The sequence below is a fragment of the Manacus vitellinus genome, unplaced genomic scaffold (assembly GCF_001715985.3).
Source record: "Manacus vitellinus isolate BGI_N305 unplaced genomic scaffold, ASM171598v3 scaffold_65_pilon, whole genome shotgun sequence".
NCBI classification, from domain to species: Eukaryota; Metazoa; Chordata; class Aves; order Passeriformes; family Pipridae; genus Manacus; species Manacus vitellinus.
In genome coordinates, this window is record NW_021940724.1 from 2,442,736 (window position 1) to 2,464,225 (window position 21,490).

At 43.7% G+C, this 21,490-nt stretch overlaps 1 protein-coding gene across 1 annotated transcript in view; it reads right to left on the bottom strand.

Moving 5' to 3' along the window:
- The window catches only part of SFMBT2 (Scm like with four mbt domains 2), a 108,219-nt gene that overhangs the window by 10,390 nt on the left and 76,339 nt on the right, over nucleotides 1-21,490 (bottom strand). Inside the window, exons 11-16 of the mRNA XM_008926888.4 lie at nucleotides 20,431-20,557; nucleotides 14,970-15,083; nucleotides 13,640-13,682; nucleotides 12,998-13,068; nucleotides 11,722-11,861; nucleotides 4,203-4,312 (exon numbers count right to left, since the gene is read on the bottom strand). Coding sequence (XP_008925136.1) covers nucleotides 4,203-4,312; nucleotides 11,722-11,861; nucleotides 12,998-13,068; nucleotides 13,640-13,682; nucleotides 14,970-15,083; nucleotides 20,431-20,557 — 605 coding nt within the window. The remainder of the gene's footprint in view (nucleotides 1-4,202; nucleotides 4,313-11,721; nucleotides 11,862-12,997; nucleotides 13,069-13,639; nucleotides 13,683-14,969; nucleotides 15,084-20,430; nucleotides 20,558-21,490) is intronic.

Genomic DNA, 21,490 nt, shown 5'->3' on the forward strand with positions numbered 1-21,490 from the left:
TGACACTCTGAACTCCTGAAGACAGGATTCAGAAAGGGAACTGGAATGCTCTGGTTTTAAGGGCACGTTTCATAAGTCTCCTCCTGAAATAAAGGGTCTAAGTCATTCCACTGGTCCTAATGACTTCTACCTCCAGTACTTGGCACAGAAGGCCACCTGGTCACATTAATTCCTCCTCGCAGTGCTTCAGAGGCAGAGCTGGTGTGGAAGAGAAACCAAATCACACAAGCTGTAGCTTTGAACTGACCTTTGAGGAGACCCATCACTAACTGGCTGCCACCTGGACTTCATGTCAATGATTGTGTCCAGTTAACTCTCCACTCATCACACACACATTCAATCTTTATCTGCCACTGTCAGAGACTGTGTGGAAAGTCTTGCTAAAATGAACATAAATTCATTTCCACTATTTTTTCCTCAACCACCAAACCAGTCATCTCATCACATCAGGCACAACTTGCCAGTCACCTACTGGTCCTGCATGCTCTTGGAAATGGCTTTCAAGAGTATCTGCCTAATAACCTTTTCAGGAATGTTAGGCTGACAGCCTGTGCTGACTTGGATTCTCCCTCTTGCCCTTCCCAAGAAGGGATGTGACGATTGCCTTTTCCCAGATATCAAAAAACTTCCCTCATCCTTCCAAATACAACAGTGAGTGGCCTTGCAATGACATTACTCTCAGGCAGAGCTGGCTGCACCCCAAGTGGTTCCATGCACTTGTGCACAACCAGTTTCCAGTTTCCAGTGTATTTACTTTTCCATTTACTATGGGTAACATTTCATTCCCTCAAAGAGGATCAGGGACCTTGGAGGCTTGAAAGCAACCCTTACTAGCTAAGGCTGAGGCAAAGAAGACTTCAAATACCTCAACATCACCTATCACAAGTGAAAGGCAGTCTTCTAAAACATCTGAGGTAAAGAGACTTTCTTTGAAATGCAGCCTCATAAATAAGCAATGATGTCTGGGACAGGGGTAAATATTCCTAGAGTTCAGCTACTGGATTTGAGCAGCAATCAAAATTCCATTTAGTGGAGGTGTCCAGGAACACTCATATATCTTATTTTGATCAACTGGGCTTCATACAAGACTCAGTACACTCATACTGTTTGTATCCAAAGTCTTTCAAAAATATGTAAGTCCAAACAGCCCCACTTACAGCCTTTAGAAATTAAAACCCTTAAAAAGCATAAAGTCCCTCAAGCATTTTATGTAAAATTGGGAAGGTAAATCTAGATGTAGGCACTGAACTTAAAGCACCAAAACTATGAGGGCTGAATGCCTACAGCTTTGGCTGGCCCTCCTGGGAATTCAGAGGATCAAGCCTGACATTTCTTACTCATCATCACCAATAAATCAGGTTTGACTATTTTCACGGAGAGTCAGCAGCGCTGATGGGAAATGACTGCCCTCACACATTGCAGACACATCCCTTTGGACAATCTAAATTGTTTATCTTCTTTGCAAGGTGAGCGTAATTGATTCTGCTCTGGTCACTGAAGACGGCAGAGCAAACCAAACACAGGCTGCCCCAGGACTGACATAATGCATTCCTGGCAGGGCATCATTTGGCATTTGGGCCAGTGGGAAAAACAGCCTTCTCTTCTCCTCACCACCCTCCTCCCTCCCCTTTGCTCTACCCCACTGCGCCGTCACTGCAAACAAACAACAACATTGCTGACATCCAAGGAGGTGTCAGTTCCCATCAGAAGGAAGGAGGTGACATGACATGTCACACGACAGCAGCGCTGCTCCAGCTGTAGAACTGTCATCATTAGCAGCGAGGCACCATCAGAAGCCCGTGTAGCTGGAATTTGGGATACACAGGCTCATTACAGGTCTCTGTTTAAGCTTCTGGAGCGTAACTGACTGTCGCACCTGATGTAACGTGTCATGTGCCCTCTGTATATTCCACAGTGTCTGATTTCATGACCATGTTTTATTTTCTGCTCCTGAACAATCAAATGCAATTAAAACTTCTTGACGAAGCAACTCAAGCAAACTCAGGAAGTCCTAGGGCAGCCAGACAGTCTTGGAGCATATCAACCCGCTGTCATCCACTCCTAGAAGTACCCAAACTACCCATGGGCAAGCTGGCATGGCCACCAAGCACTGCTCAGTGGGGAGAGCTACAGCCACAGAAGCCAGACAGCTGCAGGAACAAGGTGCTGTCCAGCCCCATGAGCTCTGTCTCCTCAGGAGCCACGCTGGATGGGAATACATTGCCATTCTCAGAAGTCACTTCAAAACTTGCTGTCCCAGCTCTGAGCCTGCAATGATCCATTCTGTGGCTTAATAAAGTTGAAAGATGCTGCCTCACTCACTGAGGAGCTGAGGTTGCTGCTTCCTGGAGTAGCCAGCACACAGGAACACATACACAGCCTGGGACTGGCTGGCCAACATAAAACACCGAATCTTCTTGCTGCTTTTATCTGGCAGCTATTTAGATATAAGAAGTATCCCAGCAGCCTGGCTGTCCTGCTGAGTAGATGGGAGGAGGAAACAGACACAGGAAAGGATGGGCAAAAGCATGACGGAATAAAGTAACAGAGATGGAGGTGCTCATGACTATGATTAGCACATCAGGTTATCAGTGAAGGAGGGTAAGGGGTTAACATGATACAAACAAGTGATGACAATCTCCAGCAGCCCATGTTTTCCCAGCTGAGTTGTTCCTCCTGGTCTAAGCACACTTGGACTCAGCAGGATGCTGGGGGTTGCAGTGGATTGAGCTGTAGACGTAGCTGACTATCAAGGATTAACAGTAAAACACTTTCCAGGCTGTCTCCAATTAAAAATATGGATTGCAGCAGCCTTAAGAAATAGATACTTCTGCTTTTGCACAAGGTAAATCCTACTTTTGGATATTGCTAATTGGAAAACTGCCTATGAGCTCAGTTCTCTGCAGAACAGGATATTAAGATGGGGCATTACAACCTGATCTGAGCTGTAGGTGTGTAAGTACCTGTCCTATGTACCTGTAGAGTGCATTATCTTAAGTTTGGCAGTACAAGGTGTGGAAGCCTGGAATCAGTGGAAACCAGGTCATGGACCTGTTTTTTTATGAAAATCTGCATGAGCAAGGTTGGCTTTTAGATTTCCATCCACAACATTTTAATTGACAAACACAAAAGCATGACTTTATACACGGGTGAAAGCAGTAAATTAAAAATGAGATTTTCTAGTAGCTTTTCATTTCTATTTGCACTCCTCCTTCACAAAAGCAGTTTAAGAGTATGCAGAATAAAAGGTTCTGAATTCTCTCCCTCAAACAGAGAATACATGAACTTTCTAGAGTATCTGCATGGGCCAAGATCAAATACAACAGCAATCAATAGTGCTGTATGTGGCAGCCAATCATTTCTAATAACCAAAAGAAAATTGCTTTTCTTTGAAAAGGAGTAACAGAGTTCAGCACAAAGGGTGAGCTTCGCTGCATTTAACTTCAGTACTCAGAAAGTCAAGGTGACCATTAGTCAAGGAAGAGAGCTGTTTTCAAAGAACTGTTTGTTGACATCCATCTTAAAGTGGGAAGAATTGCTCTTCAGAGGGACTCTGGAGAGAGCTGAGGTGAGACTCCCCTCTTTTAGAGAGACAATAGTAAGTGAAATACATCCTAACTATATCCATTAAATAAAGAAGACATAAATGAGTAGATTTTAAAGTTGGAAAGAGAAATTGAGTATTTACTAGACACATATTCTAGAAAGGCATCAAATCTTGACCTGAATCTCCAATTTGCTACTATTTTGTCCCAATCAGCCTCCTGCTAAAAAACGTGCCCCTGCTAATTTGTCTGAACTTTTTTTTGTACCATTCATTCTCACCAGTTTTTTCTGCATTAGCCTGACAGGTTCTATATTAAAAACAGTAACACTCCTACATTTAGAAAGCCAGGAATTGAGTTAATTCAGTAATAGCCAAGCTTATAAGAACAGCTTATCATAAAACTCAGGACTTCACTTCATCAAAAAATGGATGGCTGCTTGGAGAAAGACAATAGAAATGAACCATTCAGGTGAATATTTCATTTCTGAAGTTGCTATAGAAAGAATCAAATAATTCAATGAAGCAAAAAGATAATTTAAAAAGTAAAACTCTCACAATAGAAAAAAAAATCTTTTCTTCTCTCCTTTTCTTTTCTTCTTAGTCAGTTCCATTTTTGAAACCTCCCAAATAAAAAGAACACACAGTGAAGACTTACTTTGCTTTAAGTGTTTCCTCTTGGAAATTCCACTGAGGGTCTTCCACTAGCTGCAGTTCTCGTAAAACACTCCCTGGCTTGTAAGCTGCATTGATCACCATGCTGAGAACCTATTGAGAGACAAAACCAACAACACTGATGGGTCTAAAAGCAGTCCTTGACCACACTGAATATGGTCCCAGGTGCTGCACAGGCAGGAGCAGCTTACAGGTCCCTATTTGTGTCCAAAACTGCACAAGGTAACTGCTGGCTGCAATGAGTAGAGGTCTCAGAGTGGATCAATGTGTATTGTAGGTGACACCTGAGTCTGATATGGTAAGTGCATTAAATGATGCCAGCTAACCCCAAAAACCTCTTGCTCATCAGTAATTTTTGTCTCTCTTGTGGAGAGACAGACACTCTCTCCCAAAGTAGATTCCATTTGTTGCATCTGTAGTGGCTCCATTTAATAAAAAAAAAAATGAAAATAGTTCTGAAGGCACAACCAGGTACAGTGTCAGTGCACCACCATACACTGAACACTGAAGGGGAAATTCACATACTTGAGGTCAGCAATATGCTTAAATGCCTGAGTGCTGTGTGCCTTGACTGTATTAGCAGAATATTAATGAAGTCTACACAAAAAGAGTTTGCAGGAGGTGTGCCTGAAACCCAGTGTGTGTCCACTCTGTACAACAAAACACATGTGCCAATCCATTTAATCCAAAGTCACTGAGAATAAAAATGATTCCTTCTATTGGCTCAGGGAATCCAAGCTTTAATAGTCTACGCTTGGCCTAGGGAGATAAACACAAGAAAAACAAATCTCTGAACAGCACCAGACCGTGTGTTTGAACACTCTGAATTGTGTGCACATGAATGACTCCACAGTGAGTCTGGATTGGTTTTCATCTAATTTAGCTCTTTACCTAATGCCTGTTCTTAATTCTTTGGGGGCCTGCAAATGATTTCAGTATGATTAACATCTTAAAAGTTTCCCCAGCACCCATGAACGCAGTTCATCAGAAATGAAAAAATAACTAGGTCATGCTGCAAAGACCAATGTGTTTATGTTTGGGTTTTGTCTTTTTTCCTTTGGGTTGATTTTTTTTTCTTTAAATCCAGCAACCTGAAGATTTGCTAACATTTTGAAAACCCTATAGGATTAATCGTTTCCAGGTAAGGGCTTCACTTAATGCTGCTCAGTACCCTGTAAAATGGCATTAGTTGGAATTGCTTGGATAGGTTATTTACCAAAAGCAAAATTTAATCTATCCTTGGGGCCCTAGGAAACATTACTCAAACCACTCTTCAAGAAAGTACAATTAGAGACACCAAAGTCATGCCTAATAATAGCAACAACATCTTATGCAGCTCTGGTCATCTGTACATTTCAGAGCACCCTATAAGGAAGAGCAGGAGCACAATTCCTATCTCACACATGGGGAAGTTACAATACAGATTTACCTACAGCTCTCCAGCTGGTTCCTATTTCATCACACAACCCTTTACACTAGTTACTAAGCCACAATGATTCCAAGAGAATGGTTGATGAGAAGCTCGTTGCAGTATGAGAAGCTTGGCATGACCTGGTAATGTGAGCTGTAAGCCCTGGAAGCCAATTGTGTCCTGGCTGCATCCCCAGGAGCATGGGCAGCAGGTGAGGGAAGGGATTCTGCTCTCATGAGACTCCACTTGGAGGGCTGCATCCAGCTCTGGGACCCCAAATGCATGAAGGGCATGCTGGAGCAAGTCCAGAGGAGGCCACGAAGATGCTCCAAGGGCTGGAGCACCTCTGCTTGGGAGACAGGCAGAGAGCTGGGGGTGTTTAGCCTGGAGAAGGCTTCAGGTAGACCTTACAGTATCTTCCAGTACCTGAAGGGGCTACAAGAAAGTTGGAGAGGGACTTCTGACAAGGGCATGGAGTGACAGGACAAAGGTTCAAACAGAGAGGGCATGTTTAGATCAGATACCAGGAAGAAATTCTTTACTGTGAGGTGCTGAGGCACTGGAACAGGCTGTCCAGAGAAGCTGTGGAAGCCTCATCCCTGAAGTGTTCAATGCTGGACAGGGCTTGGAGCAACCTGGTCTAGTGGAAGGTGTCCCTGCCAATGGACAGGGGAGTCAGAATTAGAGAATCTTTAAGGTTCCTTCCAATCCAAACCATTCTAGAACTCTGTGAAGAAAGCTCCAGAGTGAGCCCATCCAGTTGCTCATCCACATCTTTTCTTGCCTGTCTCCCACCAAAAGAACTGATGGGGCACTGCCCTCTGACACACAGACACTGTAGAGAAGCCAAAGGTCAGTTTTCAAAACACCAAGTGCCTGTGTAGGTCCCACACTCATTTACAACTCATCAGGTGTGTTCCCCTCTTGATCAGCAAATCCATGGAGTTATATAACAACTACACAGGAGCCTGTTGGCAAAGCTCTTCTTGAGCCCACTTCTACACCCACCCTGTTTGCTGGTGGGATAGCCAGGAGCAGAAAGTGTCTTGCTGACCAATTCCTGGAAACAGTGCTGTCCTGCCCCTTTACCAGGGTGATGGGTGTTTGCATAAGTTGTCAGAATAGTTAGGAAATGAGCAAGAAAAAAAACCCCAACTCTGCAACACCAGTGTGACCATGTCTGGGCATTATCCCAGATCCTAATCAATTCCAGCCCTGCAAAGGGACCTGTGATGCCAGGACTTTTCTCAAAGCTGGCTTATCATCAGCAGGACTCTGTAAACTTCCAAACTCAGTTTTAAAAAAAAGAGTGTTTTGCAAGAACAACTATTTCCCTTTCAGGGAAGAAAAAAAATGTTTTTTAAAACCTCTACCTTTTACTCTTCTTCAAATAAGTTACTGCATTTGGCATTTCACCCTACAACAGAGTTCTCTACCATGTTACCTTCTAACAACATTATCGCTTCATATTACACAGAGATGTAAACAAACAGATACTTGGAAAAAACTAACAGTTATTAAAACAAAAACAGTGACAAAACCTAGATCAGTTTCCAGCTTTCCAGTTTCTGACTTTCTCTGGAGATGGAAAGTTACGTCAACCATATCAGACTGGTCAAACTCCCTTTGGCTGGAGTGGGGACCAGCCTGAGATTCTGGTAGTTTATTTTCAGCCCTCTCCATCAGGAATGCTTTGGGTGCAGCCAATTGTGCCTTGGAGCAGAGTGGGGGACAAGGCAATACCAGCCTTTGCTGCTATGCACAGATGAGGTTTTATTTTGATACTGTTGAACTTTGGATTTTCAGAGGATGGAGTCACATCACTGTGATCACTCAGCACCACCACAGGCCTCTACCCAACCTTAAAAGCACCTGACATCTTAGCAATGAAGTTTTCCAGTTCATGTATTTTCTCATGCACTAGGGCTCTTTTCTGAGCATATCCAGACATGCCTAATGCCACTGGGAAGTTCAGCACTTTTCTTCCCATTATATCTCTTTGGTATTCACACATTTTCTATCTTTACCCTGCTTTAAATGGTCCCAACCCTGGATGAAGTTTTCTCAGGAGTTATCACTGACAAGGTGCAGCTCAAAATACCATCACAACCTCTTTTGTCCCGTTCAAGGTCCCAAAGATCAGCATCCTTAGGAGGAGAAGCTCAATTTCCCTCCTCTATCTGAGATATAAGCCCACAGTTACCTAACAAGTGGGATGCTAAGTCCCAGGCTCAAGGCAGGACAGTAAACTTTATTTTATTTTACTTGGAATACTGATGGGGCACAGAAAGAGAAAGGAAAATGAACTATTTGGGATTCTTTCATTAGGTGATCAAGGATCTAAAAGCCATCTTTTGTCACAGTCAAAGCTGTAGCACAGAAGTGTTGACATGCTTAGGGTAGTCCATGACATTCAAAGATACAGATGGTAGATCCTAACTTGGAGGAACTATTACAGACAAGCTGAAGTCCACAGAGCTGTCTTGAGGAGGATGTTAGTGAACCCTCTTGTAGAAATGCAGTTTATACCTTTCCAGACTTTAGAGGTTTCTGTCATTCCAATATCTGGTCAGTAATGATAACTCTATCAGCCTGGCTAAATCATATACCTAAGGCTCAGTGCAAGCTATTTAATTTTCTGAGCACCATGATTTAATTATGCAAATTTCTCCTAAGAAGTCATGCTGTGCTACAAAAAGTGCAAGTTGCAGAGTGCAATAAGCCTTTCTTCACAAATGCTAGCTGATTTCTCCTGTTTGCATCACTTGGACAGACACATTACATTTAAGTCCATTTTCTTTTTAAACAGAGAAAGACCAAAATAGTAAGAGCAGTATGCAATGAGGCTAATTAATCTTTACAGCATATTTCTCTAAAATATGGTGGGTTATAGATCATCTGGAGTCTTAAAAAGACACCTCATTCCATTTTACAATGTTGCTGTGGAGCTGCTGGCGTAGACGGACAAACTGTTCTTAAGTGTTTTTTAGATGTTCTGACCCAAGAAACTAAATCTAAAGCTGACAATGTGTTTAATTTAACTTAAAGTCAGCATTCATTGCATACCACAGCTACTTTACAGTCACCACTTTTCAGCCCAGGTGCAATTGCTGGATGGCAATAGCTGATGTCTCCACTGTATTTGGCTCCAAGTTTCAACTTCTTTTCCAAGAAAATATCTCAGGAATGAGAAAAATTTTGCAGTTGATGTCAAACAACAGGCATTACCAACTCACTTGCCTCTTACAGTGAAAGAAACCACAATAAACCACTGGTCCCAGCAGAAACTTGTGCTGGCACTGGGAATAATGAACAGCTTAGGCTTTAAAAATAAATTTGGCACTAAACAGCACAAGAGCTACTTGTTGCGTGCCTAAGGCTTTGCAGGGATGCAAGAGTACACACAGGGTGATGCTTCACTGCATCAGTGATGGAGGTAAGGACAAGATCTTGTGGGAAAGGAGGGCTGAAGAGCATCATGAACTACAGCTGTGTTGAATTTCTGGATACAGCCCCCAGGGTTGAGTGTGGAGGAAGGCAGAGGATGGGGAGCTACTCCCTCAGCACCCAGCCAGGAGCAAGGTCTCCCATCAACTAATGCCAGAGAGGACCTGGTACCTTCTTGCTTCAGGTAATCCAGGATGGGGAATGGGGCAGGAGTTGGGTGTTCAGCTGGTTTTAGTCCAGGCTTTCTATCAGTCTCGAACACAGAAACATCTCCATCACAGACACTGCTGCCCACAGTGAACTGGCTGGCAAACAGCACAGGTTTTTTAACCAGAGTAGCTCTAAAGGCACTGAGTTATGGCTGGAGATCAGGGTGATTAAAGAGGTTCTCATCAGGCTGCTACTGCTTCAGTTCCCCTTTCACAGCTGTGTTTTGAGTTGTCTTTCCCACCCTCCCCCATGTGTTGCCAAAGTAAAGCCCATCTATAATTTATCTATTCCAGACAAGTTATGCTGATGCATAATTTACAACAGCTTGCAATTTTCCTATATAATGAGAAAGATAATTATAAAGCTTTTGTAGTCTTGGGGACACACCATCAGCAGGTGTAAAGAAAAACCAAAGCATCAAGCTCAGCACCAAGACTGTGTCTGGAGGGATGGGGACCCTTGTGAGCTCCTTGGCTGTGCAAACCCTCACATTTACAGCCTTGGGCTGGAGGAGGTACCTCCTGCACTGCTCTCACCACTCAGCTCCACAGTCCTTCTGGGCGCTCTGGCATCTGTTACAGAACATCATCTCAATGCAGGGATGTATTCTTTGCCATTTCTTGCCTGCTCCATGTGCTGGGTACCCACATCCTCCCCACTGCTCACAGTTCTCTGAGCTTCTGGCACCTCTCTTATCTCAGCAACAGCTGACAGGAGTCAGGTGTATCTCCCCTACAGAAACACCATGAATTCCTTCTCTTCACCCTTTCCAGAATTTGGAACTGGTTCCCATGGCCAGAATGAGCTTAAGGTCATTAATAAGCTTGAATTTATCTGCAAAATAACACTGATCAATGCTGGGCCATTGCCATTGTCCTGTTCCTTGGGAAGTTGTTCATGTCTCCAAAAACAAGAGTCCAATGTCTCTATGACACTGCTATTTGTTCCTTCAGCAAACAATTCTGTAAGGAGGCAGAGCAAGAGAAAATAGACTGTTCTGTAGGAAGCTCAGGCTGGTTTTTGCAGTGGGCAGTTAGTCCCATTCTTGAGGAATTTGGAGAATTTGGTGTTAGCTAAGGCTGAAATACCAAGGGAGGAGACCTGGCAGAAGCTTTGCACTACTTATGTTTTCAAAATCCAAATTCCAGGAGGAAAGGAGGAAGAAGCATTAGCATAAGTATTGACTGTGCATGCTTCATGTTTTTCCCCCATGTTGCTTTTTCATGGCCTGTTTTTCAAGTAGCAGCAGATTGCTAATGCTCCCCATCAGCAAGCCACGATGGACTTGCTTTCAAATTTGGCAGCTGTCAACTCTTGCTCTGCAACCACTTTATCCTGCTTTCTGCTGAGGGCTGTTTTTGACTTGCTTCTCTGAGACCCAAGCATTCCACCTGCACAGGCAGCTGGATTTCTGGGCTTTTGTGTGTAAATTAGTGCAGGTGACGAGGAACTGAGTGGAGACATGGGAGTCACACTGAAGTACAGTACTGGATGTTTTCAAAAGTGGTGTTTTATTTGGGAGGAATCTCACCTTCCAGGTATTCCTGTTAAGGGCTGGATTCATCTAATTTCAGACAACTGCAAACATCCTGAGCTAGGCACTGAGGGTCTTTCAAATACATCAGATAAACAGATTCTTGGAAGTTTCCATGTTTTTCCACCAAGGGCAGAGGGAGCTCAGATATTCCCCTGCATCTACATCAAGTGGGGTTTATTTAGGTACAGAACTGAGAGCTGGATGATCTGGATTCCTGGAAGACCCGAGTCAAACTGAAATGGTGCCTAATGGAATTCTGTTTATCCAACAGTACCATCCTGTCCTCTGCCACCTGCACTCACCTTGCATTTCATCTCTGCATGGACTACCAATATTTGTGGAAAATACTTATGAATTTGTTTCAAATCAGGTAGCTTTTCTCTGAGGTGAACAGCAAGTGCTCAGCACTCCGGATTTGTCCCAAAGCAAGCCCTGACTGGGTCAGGATGAAATCAGCACATAGCACACACCCCTGCTTAGCTTTCCATCCTGTTCCCCAATGTTTTGGGCCCCACTGGACCACGGTCACACACACATGGTCACCCACACTGAATCTGCTGCCCAACAGCACTGTGAATGCTGAGAAACAGGCTGATGGCAACAACCACAGAGGTCCTCTTTGGGGATGGATCTGGTCAGAACCTGAATTCTCTTGCACAGTTAGACAAACCTTACTCCCAAACCAACACAATTCCCCATGTTTCAAAAACTTCACCTCTCCCATCAAAACCCACCATGCACATACCTGCCCCGCATTCCCACCTTGCAGTTTTGCCTTATGGAAACCACTACAGAGCTCCAGGACAATTTTAGGTGCACTGTTTCCGAATTCTGGGCCTGGCAAGCCACGCCCGTACTTTTCCCCTGAGATCCCCCCAAAAGACAGCTGAGCCATACCTCCTTGAGGACCAGCACACACTTGCCAGGCCCCACAGATTGAGGTAGCTCTGCGATCCTGCCTTTGTTTAAATATGGACCTGAGAAGCAGCGGTGGTTGATGTAGAGCTGGGGGCAGCAGTATCTCCCATTGATGGTGCCTGCAAGGAGAAAGTAGCATTGATGTGCCTGTTGCACTGTTGTATGATAAATCAAGAGCACCTCCTCCTCCTAGATGTGGGAAGGAGGGGAGAAGAGTAGAGAGGGCACAGAATTCTTCCCTGGGACAGAGGGTAGGGAAGCCCCCGCTACTCAAATCTGTCCAACAGGGGAAAAGCAAATGTTTTTAATAGTGACTGATTTGGCTGCACTCCCTGCTGAAAGGAGAATGGGGAAAGGATTTCATTCATGACAGGACTCACTGCTCTTTCATAACTCTCGTTGCAGATGGACATGAGCAACCCAGTTGCAACCTGCCTGAAAGGGGACGTACGAGCTGACTCTCAAAGACAGGGAATCAGCTCAGGGAGAACATCCATGTGGAAAGCCCTAGAAACCCCTCTTCAGCTACTGTCCAACGCAGTGCCATTCCCCTGATCCACCATGGGTATACAGAGCAGTTTTCCTTGTCTGGGCTAATCACAATTGGCTCCTTTATAGCCCATGGAGAGAAACAGGCACTTTTAGATGTTATTCATGTGCCATCCAAGTGGTTATCCACTCCTTTGGCTACCATACCCAAAAAGACCCTTTCATCCCCGTTTGATTGTAACAGGGCCTGGGATGTTGGCTCCAATGCCAACGTGTGTCCCACAGCCTGCTGAAAAAAAAAGCGAGTTAAATCTTGCCCCTCCTGCTGAGTCTGCACCATTAGCTGGATGAATATTGCACTCTCAGAGCCTCCTGCCATTGCTAAAGGGGAGAAAACTTTGCAGCAGCCATGCCACACAGTCCTGATGCCAACACAGGGACCCATTGAGGCCTGGTGTACACAATTTCACTGATGCCAATTAACAAGTCACATCCATCTCCACCAGGGTTTCATCAGCCTGGCCCTAACATCATTCAGCTGAAATGAGCAAGCTCCAGGGGAACTCTGACAGCCCCAGCAAGACACAGTGCTCACTCTGGAGGACCAGATCCTCACCTGCTGTTCATCATGCACTGTTGGTGGGTTTACACCACTTTAAACCCCCAGAGGATGTGGTTCCATCTCCCCACCCATAGGACAGCTCTCTCCCTTTTTGGGGTCATCCCCCTCCACACAGGTAATGGGTCCTTGAAATAAGGGCCTTACCTGTTGTGTCTGGCTGAGGAACCGGGCAGAGGTCATGAGGTATTTTCTCAACAGGCACTGTGGATGGTAACCTGTCAAAGAGCAATTTTGGTGTCATTAAAAGTGTCAGACAGGACAAAAGGGCAGAACCAGCCTTCAGGATTGACCAAAAGATAGACCAGCACCTGCCTGGGGGCAAGGAATGGAGATACTTCAAACACAACCCCACTTCCACATGGTTTATCACAGCCCAGGGCCAGGGTATTGCAGAAGAAGGAGCCTGATCCACCCCTCCTCCAAAAATATACTCTGATCTGTGAGCTTTAGCCCTGCAGGCTGAAAATATTCTCACTTAAACTCCTTAAATTCCAGTTTCTACAAACTGGAAGGGATAGATAGGGAAATGCCCTCCTGGTACATGTCCATCTTCCCTAAGAATCCCTTACTGGCCATCAGACACAGGCTGCAAAGACCCAACCAGTAAAACAATTTCTGTTACAGAGACTTTCTAGCAAATATATTGGATTTAAAAGAATCCTCTTGTCGACTGTGCTGCAGTGTCTGGACAGAAGTTAGCTGAGCCACATAGCTGCTGTGTATTATCCCCCCCGGAAGACCTGATGCATTCCTGTAAAAATACCACCTTAAATAACAAAAACTTACTGCTTTTCTGGTTGCACAACTGCAATTCTTCTCTTCCTTCGCACTGCAAAAATGAAGCAAGGAAGAAAAAAATCATTTTGTACCCTTCTGTCCTATAAAGTGCACCCTGAATGCATAAAAAGCTGTGTAAATGCACTGACAATAAAAAGACTTCCAACACAATGAAATGGTACTTAATTACTATCACCATCTTTCCTTGGTATTTTTTAACTAAGTCACTACATCATTAAAACCTACTTTAAAGATGTAATAACACATTTAATCTTTCCTCTGGAATGCTAATATTGTGTTTTATGGGATCAGTATAAAAGAAAAAATTAAAATAAAAACACAAATATTTTTCCATACAGCAACACATATGGATAAGATTACATTTTACAAGCATGATTACCTCCAGCATAATTTATCCCTCACTATAAATTGTGATAAGGCTGCATAATGTTGCCATAGCAGTATTCTCTCAAATTAGGCCCTGGCTGCCTGATTTTTAACTTAAGCATATTTAACTCTTTGAAAGGGTTGACACATTTTAAAATCTGCCTTTCAGATGCTAATTAATATAACAGTGAGGCTAATTTTTCACTTGGTGGCTTGAGATTCGTTGGATAGTTTAGAACAGGAGAGCAACACTAAGACACTGAGCTCTCGTGAACTGCCTTCAAATGCAAATAGAAAGGAAAGAAATTTGTCTTAATATGCACTGGAGGCAGGACAAAACACTGTGGGCTTAATTGTGCTGGGAGAGATTTTAAATTAAACACTAAGAAAATCTCTGAGCTTGTAAGGGTGGTGAAATAAGGGGACAGATACCCTGGGAAGGGACAGAAACTATCACAGAAGGGTAACAAATATTTCTCAATTTAGATGGAACAGATCCTGTTTTGGAAAGGAGTACCACCTGGATGGCCTCTTTATGTTCATTTCACCCTATATTTTATGAGGTTTTTCTCCAATTTGAGGTCTTCTTCTCTAATTCATTCAGCTGCCCAAGTGAACTTGGCTCAGCACTACAAAATCTGCTTTCTCTCTGACAACCCCATTGCAAATCCACAACCAACTGTGCAATCCGAAAGCATGTAACAGCCTTACCCAGTCCCCCCAAAAATCCCATTTTTGGAGGGATTCATCACAGAGACAAGTACAAATTGCCTAATTCCAGTCTGGTCACTAATTAGATTTATTACTATTTATTACAGTACACTTACATCCTGCTTATTAGTCTGCTAGTTAGGATGATAAGTTTCAAAAGTGGGATTATAGACAGAAGACAAATTCCCTGATATATCCAGTGATGTAATATCCAGGCTGCTTGGAGTCTTCATGTACTTACAAATAGCTTTGTGTGGTGGAGTCAGGTTATAAGCATTCGCTTCACACCAGCCCACAGGGAAAATGTCCATGGACTCGACATCAACTATGTACTCTGGAGAGGGCATCTGTAAACCTATAAACACAAATTTAAAATGTGATTTAGATGCAGGAATACCAAGCTCGGAGCCACCCGAGCGTTCATCACAAACCAAGGGGAGCGAATGATGGAACGTGTGAAAATAAATCTGCTTCCCTGCATCAAAATCAGGCACCATTTCATCTCCAATTTTGCACAGACAGCAAGGATAGGGCTGTTGCATTTACAGTGCAGTGTGATTCAGAGGAAAACACCATTAAGAGCACTGTAAGGGCGTGCAGTGAAGCAGCCAAAAGCCAGTAAGGTTAAAGATGCACAACTTTCTCCAACAAAACAGCCTGATTTGACCCTTGGATTTTTTGTGGAGTTGCACAAGTGAGTCAGCAGGACTTGTTGGATGCTTGCTCCTAATGCTAAGAGAGTGTATAGGGGCTTTAACAGGATGGTAGCTAAAGTGATAGACAGGCTTTTATGCCTCAGTGCCCCCCTGAAGCTTTTTTTTGTAGTTCTTCCCTTGAGTCGCTGTTTTTAAGGGTGGGAGGTGGCCATTCTCTGTCTAGAAGTGGTAAGAATTGTCCTAGGGCTCCTCACTGCACGTGAAACAAGAGCTGATCATCCAACAGGGGAGAGGCAGATAAAAACCCCAAGTGGGACACATGCACCAAGGTCTCTGGCACAATACTGACTCCAAAACTTCACTGAAAGTCTGTGTTTAAAGAAATCTCTTCCAGTTTGGTTATGTCTCCTTTAGAAGACATCTTGCAGTCTTAGTTTATGTGAGTCACACTCACAGAATCATAGAATCATTTAGGTTGGAAAAGACCTCTGAGATCATTGAGTCCAACCATTAACCAGTACTGCCAAGCCCACTACTAAACCATGTCTCCAAACACCATATCCACATGGTTTTTGAACACTTCCAGGGATGATTATTCCACCACTTCCCTGGGCAGCCTATTCGAAAGCTAGGGCACCCTTTCAGGGAAAGAAATTCTTCCTACTTCTTTTCCTAATTTTCCTGTTTTCCACCCAAATGCCATTGCAGCAAATGAAAATATTCCTGTTGGCTTTGAGTTCTTCTGAAAACAACTCCATGTCCTGAATCAAGGCACCATTTAATTACCCCCAATCGAGTTCATCTGTGTCAGGCCAGCATCTTCACCCCCCTCTGCCAATTCCACCCTAGGACCTACAGCTCCAGCACCAGCATGAGGTGATGATCTAATAAAAGAGACCAAAGGATCAGCACCATCCTTGCCTTGGCATCTGTTACAACATCTCTGCCTCCTGCTTGAGGCAGCAGTGTTTGACTGTGCACAGCCAGATGACTACAGGGAACTTCCACTAATGAATGTTCACCAAGGGCTTGTGGTGTAATTGAAACAGTAATTGAACTTTGTGATGGGAACAGCATCCTGAGGCTGAGATGCAGCATTTGGATTGATCTTGTCTCTAGGAATAAACCTGATGCACTCTGAGAGGGTGTGGATGCATGAAAACCCAAAGAAAGTAGGAAAATAGGTGCTGGTGCCCACACTGCTGGAGGAAATAATTAAAAAATGAAATCATGATGTCTGCATAGATTCATGGGTGTCTCCATGGTGTTTCTCTGAGGTAAGTATCGTATTCATACATCGAAAATAAACGTTTACTTCACTGGGATAAGGGGCAGAGTAGAGGATGGAATGAAAGCATGTGGTACAGCACACAATCTGCTGAATGCAAGATCTCAGCAGCTGACATTCTGCAAAGCCATTTCCCTCCACAAGAAAATATCCCAAGGTCACTGCTCATCTGAACCTCACGAAAGCTGCACTCTCCAGTGAGGAAAACATTTTTACCCAACACCACGAATCCTGCCAAGGAACCAGTGTGAGAACAGCTGAAGTCAGTGGCAAGACATGCACAAAGTGAGCCAGCCACGGATCAAACCCTAAACTGAGCAAGAAATCAGCACAGTCCCCACTGACATGTCACCAGGCCTGGGAAAAACCACTATTTTCATTATTGTAACGACGTTACTCTGACCAAATGGACTTGATGCTGTTAGAGGTGTTTTCCAACCTTAATGATTCTGTGATTCTAAATTATTCTAAAAATAAATCGATCAAATGTACTTTCCTGCTGGAAGGCAGCAACAGGTGTGACATGAAGGGTCTTTTCTGACCAAAATGGTTCTATGAGCCTATGAACATTCTGGTTTTGAAGTTTACAGCTGCAGCCACCCTGACAAGCAAGGAAGCACCATAATGTCTGTTCTCCTGCAACACCTCTATTCCTCTTTAAGACATATTCACAGCTACTCTGTCCTCCCTGGCACTGCCTCTGCCTTCTGGCAATTGATAACCCTGCCTTCCACTTCCAACATCCTACTGCTGCCTTTGGCCTCACTCATGGAAGTGGAAAACAGCTTGTTTGAGATTCATTAGTTTCATTTGCTGCATTTTATGCTGCCATCTTCTTAGACTGAGAAATGCCCATGAGATTTGGGAGGTTAAATGGAAAAGAACAGGGAGATTGGAAACAGGGTGAGTAAAACTTCTGTGACCTGCTATGAATCTTACAGGATGGGAAGAATAAAGCAGCAGCTCTAGAAAACTGTCGAAGGGGAATTTATGGGAAACTCCCTGGAGAAGTGATTAACAAAAGGGTTTTCCTCAAAATTCCTAGGCTGTGCAGAGAGGGTACGTTATTACTTGTATAAATTCGCACTGGAAAGCTCCAGCTTTCAAATCTAAAATGAACCAGTAAAAATTAACAATGCAGATGATGAGCAATAAAGTAGCGGAAAGCGCCGGGATGCGCCAAAGCATCCCATCAGTCCTGGGCTTCTCCTCCACCACGGGGGAACTACACTGCTGCTCATTAAATGCCTGCCCTGAAGTTTACAGAGTTTTGCTACTGTACAAAGTGTGATTTATTAGGCAATGTTGCCTCATGTCTGACTCGACGCTGCTTAACTACCACGTCCTGGTTTATGGCCGCAGTTTGGGCTGTCAGACAGCGAAACTGGGGAGGGCAACAATGAAAGCTTCAGACGTGCCCATGACAAATGGTGGGACCCGAGGTCTTCAGCAAGAGGCTCCCATGGTACTTGGGGGAGTCTTGCTGCTTCCAGAATATAAATAATCAGTTAGAAACAACAGTATATCAACGGAGTGAAAAAAACACACCACAGCTCAAGCCACATTTATTTTACAACTCTGCAAGCAGGGTTTTGTGTTGTTGTTTTTTTTTTTAACGCCTCTTTTAGCATAACTGTGCGTACTGTAGTGATGTATTTCTACAGCAGCAAAGATTTCTTTTTATTTTTTGCAGTCTTCTGCATCTTTTCCTTTTACTACAGATCATTCTATTCCTGGTATCGAGATATAAACCAAGTGTAAAGCATCTATATATCAGAACTCAAAAGACAAGGAGATGCACACAGGTAAGTTGTAAAAAATATCCTTTAAGAAATTAAGAGAGTAAAAGGCAGGGGGAAAGAGATGAGGGAGGGAAGCAAGGTGGGAGTGTATTGTCCTCTCCCTGCCTCTATCCACGTTTTATGCATATAAAGGTGAAGGCACCTAGTCATCTAAAAAGGGAAGTTGCCAAAATGTGTCAGATTCCTTGACCAGATGAGTGTAAATTCAACAGCCTTAGTGAGAATGGAATTTCAAACAAGTGTTGATTTCAGTTCTTTAACAAGCCTGCCCCGTATGTGGACCAGGCTACAGATGAGGTGTTGATACCTTGAATTAGAAGCAACCAGTTACCTCAGAGGAAAAAAACACAACCTGTTATTGCACAGAGCTCTATCAAAAGCAAAAACGCAGAGGGATTCTCTCTTTAGGCAGCAATTGACTAAAAAAATCTCCAAGAATGGGATTTATCACAGAGGAGTTAGGAAAGACTTGTCTACCATAGAATGTTATTTTTGTAGAGCAAAACCACTGAGCATCTGCCTGTCCTGTATTTTAGAGCAAGCTGCTGGCACAAATGATACTTTGGGTTACCTGCCAATGTTTTTATTAACTGGAGGTGATATACCAGGTGATGACAAAGAAATATATTTAGTATCAATCTTGCTTTCACTGTCTTCCAGACGCAAAATATGGAGAGTTGAGCATCTTGCTGTAGAGGTAAAGTGCCCTTTTTTGCAGATCAGGCTTGAGTTTTCATCTCACATGCAATTTCTGTAAGAACCTCTTGTCTCAACCCCAATCCCTCTGTTCTTTTCTGAAATCATATGCTCAACAATGTCTTGTACTCACACTAAACCTTCTGTAACTGTTTTACCTTGGGAGGGCCAAAATCTTACTGTGGGCCACTGGAAATGCCTTTTCCATGTTCATGGTTCTCCAGAAAAAAGCAAATAGGTATACTATATTTGTAGTTGATGCTGAGCCAATTAATATTGATTTTAGAGGAAAACTGAAGCTTTTACATCCCTTACAGACAAAGCCAGTAGCTTCAAACATGGCTAAAAATTAAACTGTGTTGTGACAATGACAGATGCTTGTTATGGTTTATCACAGTGCCCATCAAAACACTTAAATGAACATGGCTTTCTGCTCTCTGAATTTTACAAATTCCAGCTTTTAAAGCAAGAGTAAAAAAAAAATCCCTGTGTTGTTTTAAATTACACACACTTAATCGGTCCTTGCCCAGACAAATTGAAAAAACAGTCCTAAGTGCAAAAACAAACAGAAAAAAGGAGCTGATTTATGCTTCATTTCAAGAAAGGTGGAGATGGAATTTTGATATGTTATTATGCTTTGCTAGAATTCAGCACTGTCCCAACACTGCTTGTACAGTGCTGGTGTCCCCCACGGGGTGAGTGCTTTCTAAAGTCTATAGAATAGAGTTACTGACTTCAAGATTCCTCTCAGATCAACAAAGAAAATTACGTGGTCACAGGGAGGAGGGAAATGAGCATGAGATGGCCATGGTGAGGAACAGCATATATTGCAAAAGTCTTATGGACATAGGTGAAAAAAGGAGAGGGAGGGAGAGAACGAAGGAGAGAGGGAGAAAGGGTTAGGGAAGTTGGTTGCTGGGGGTCAGGAGAGACCATGACAGCATGTTGGGAATCACAGTGGAAGTCTCAGCTGCACAAGAGAGGCAAACTTCCATTCCCAGGATGGAGGTCTACCATGAGGGCAGGAAAGAGGTTTCTGTTGTCAATGGAGGTCATGCTGATAAGAGTCCACATGGATGGGAGGGTGGAAGGGCTTGCAGCTCCCTCAGAGAAAGATCAAGGAAAGATAATTCTTTAGAACACACTATTGGTCAACATGTATAAAACAGAAAAGCTGAAGAAAGCAATTTTGTGCAGAGGATGAAGGACAAAAATGAGTGAGTGAGCCAGGCAAGCAAAAGAAGCTGTTACAGCACTTACCTTCCAGGTGAAGCCACATTAACCGTCCTTTCACTGAGGTGACAGAAGCAACACATATCTCTGCAGGGTTCCTGGGGTTCACTGCCTCCAGCTTCATGTTCTTAGTAAAGCCACGGCTGAAGGATGTCTGAAAGAGTCAAGAGCCAACACTGAAATACGGCACTGCAGCACTGTGTGACTTCAATCAGGCTGTCCAGTGGGAAGCACAAATTTAGCATGGTTTGCTTTTCACTGGAAGTGCAGGATACACTGAAGAACAAAAAATGGAGCTGCCCTGGATACCTGTACTGGGTTTGAAAGGTTTTGGTGGCAGAGGGGCTACAGCAGTGGCTTCTGTGAGAAGATGCCATAAGCTTGCCCTATGTCCAATAAAGCCAATGCCAGTCTGCTCCAAGACAGCCCCACCACTGGCCAAGATCAAGCTCATCAGCAACAATGGTAGCACCTCTGCATCTCTCTCTTTTTGCCCACGGGAGGGGGCAAAGGTTCCCCTTCTTGGCTGAGATTGTGGTTAATAATAATTGGGATGGGTAATAATAGTCACTGACTCAAAATGACACCAATCTCCCATCCAGCCACCCCATGTGAGAAACTGGAAGCCAGGCTCAAATTCAATTACTTCTGCCATTTTTATAGCAACAAGGACTGCGGGAATTTCAACTTGAGCCATCACTGGGAGCTCTCTGTGAGACCAAAAACTTCTGGATTTGGTCTTTTTTGCATCCAAGAGCATGCTGCTAGTCTCAAATATCACTTGGACTGTCTCAAGCCTTGCTCAGCTTCACCCTCTTAAAGCTTCACCCAGATCAGCTTCACCCTCTTAAAGCTGCTGATGGCCAGGACTGCAGAAAAGCAGAGTGAGTTTGTTTAAATGCCTTTTAGTTGCCTAACAAGGAAACATCATTTATCATCGCACCGTCTCCTTTCATTGCCACTCGGTGTTGGAGGCTCATTTGTACAGAATCAATGGCAAAACAGTTAGCTGGGAGTTTATTTTACTAAGCATTTGGTCATGTCAATCCATTTCATAACTGCCTCTCTTTGTTGAAAATTCCCCCTG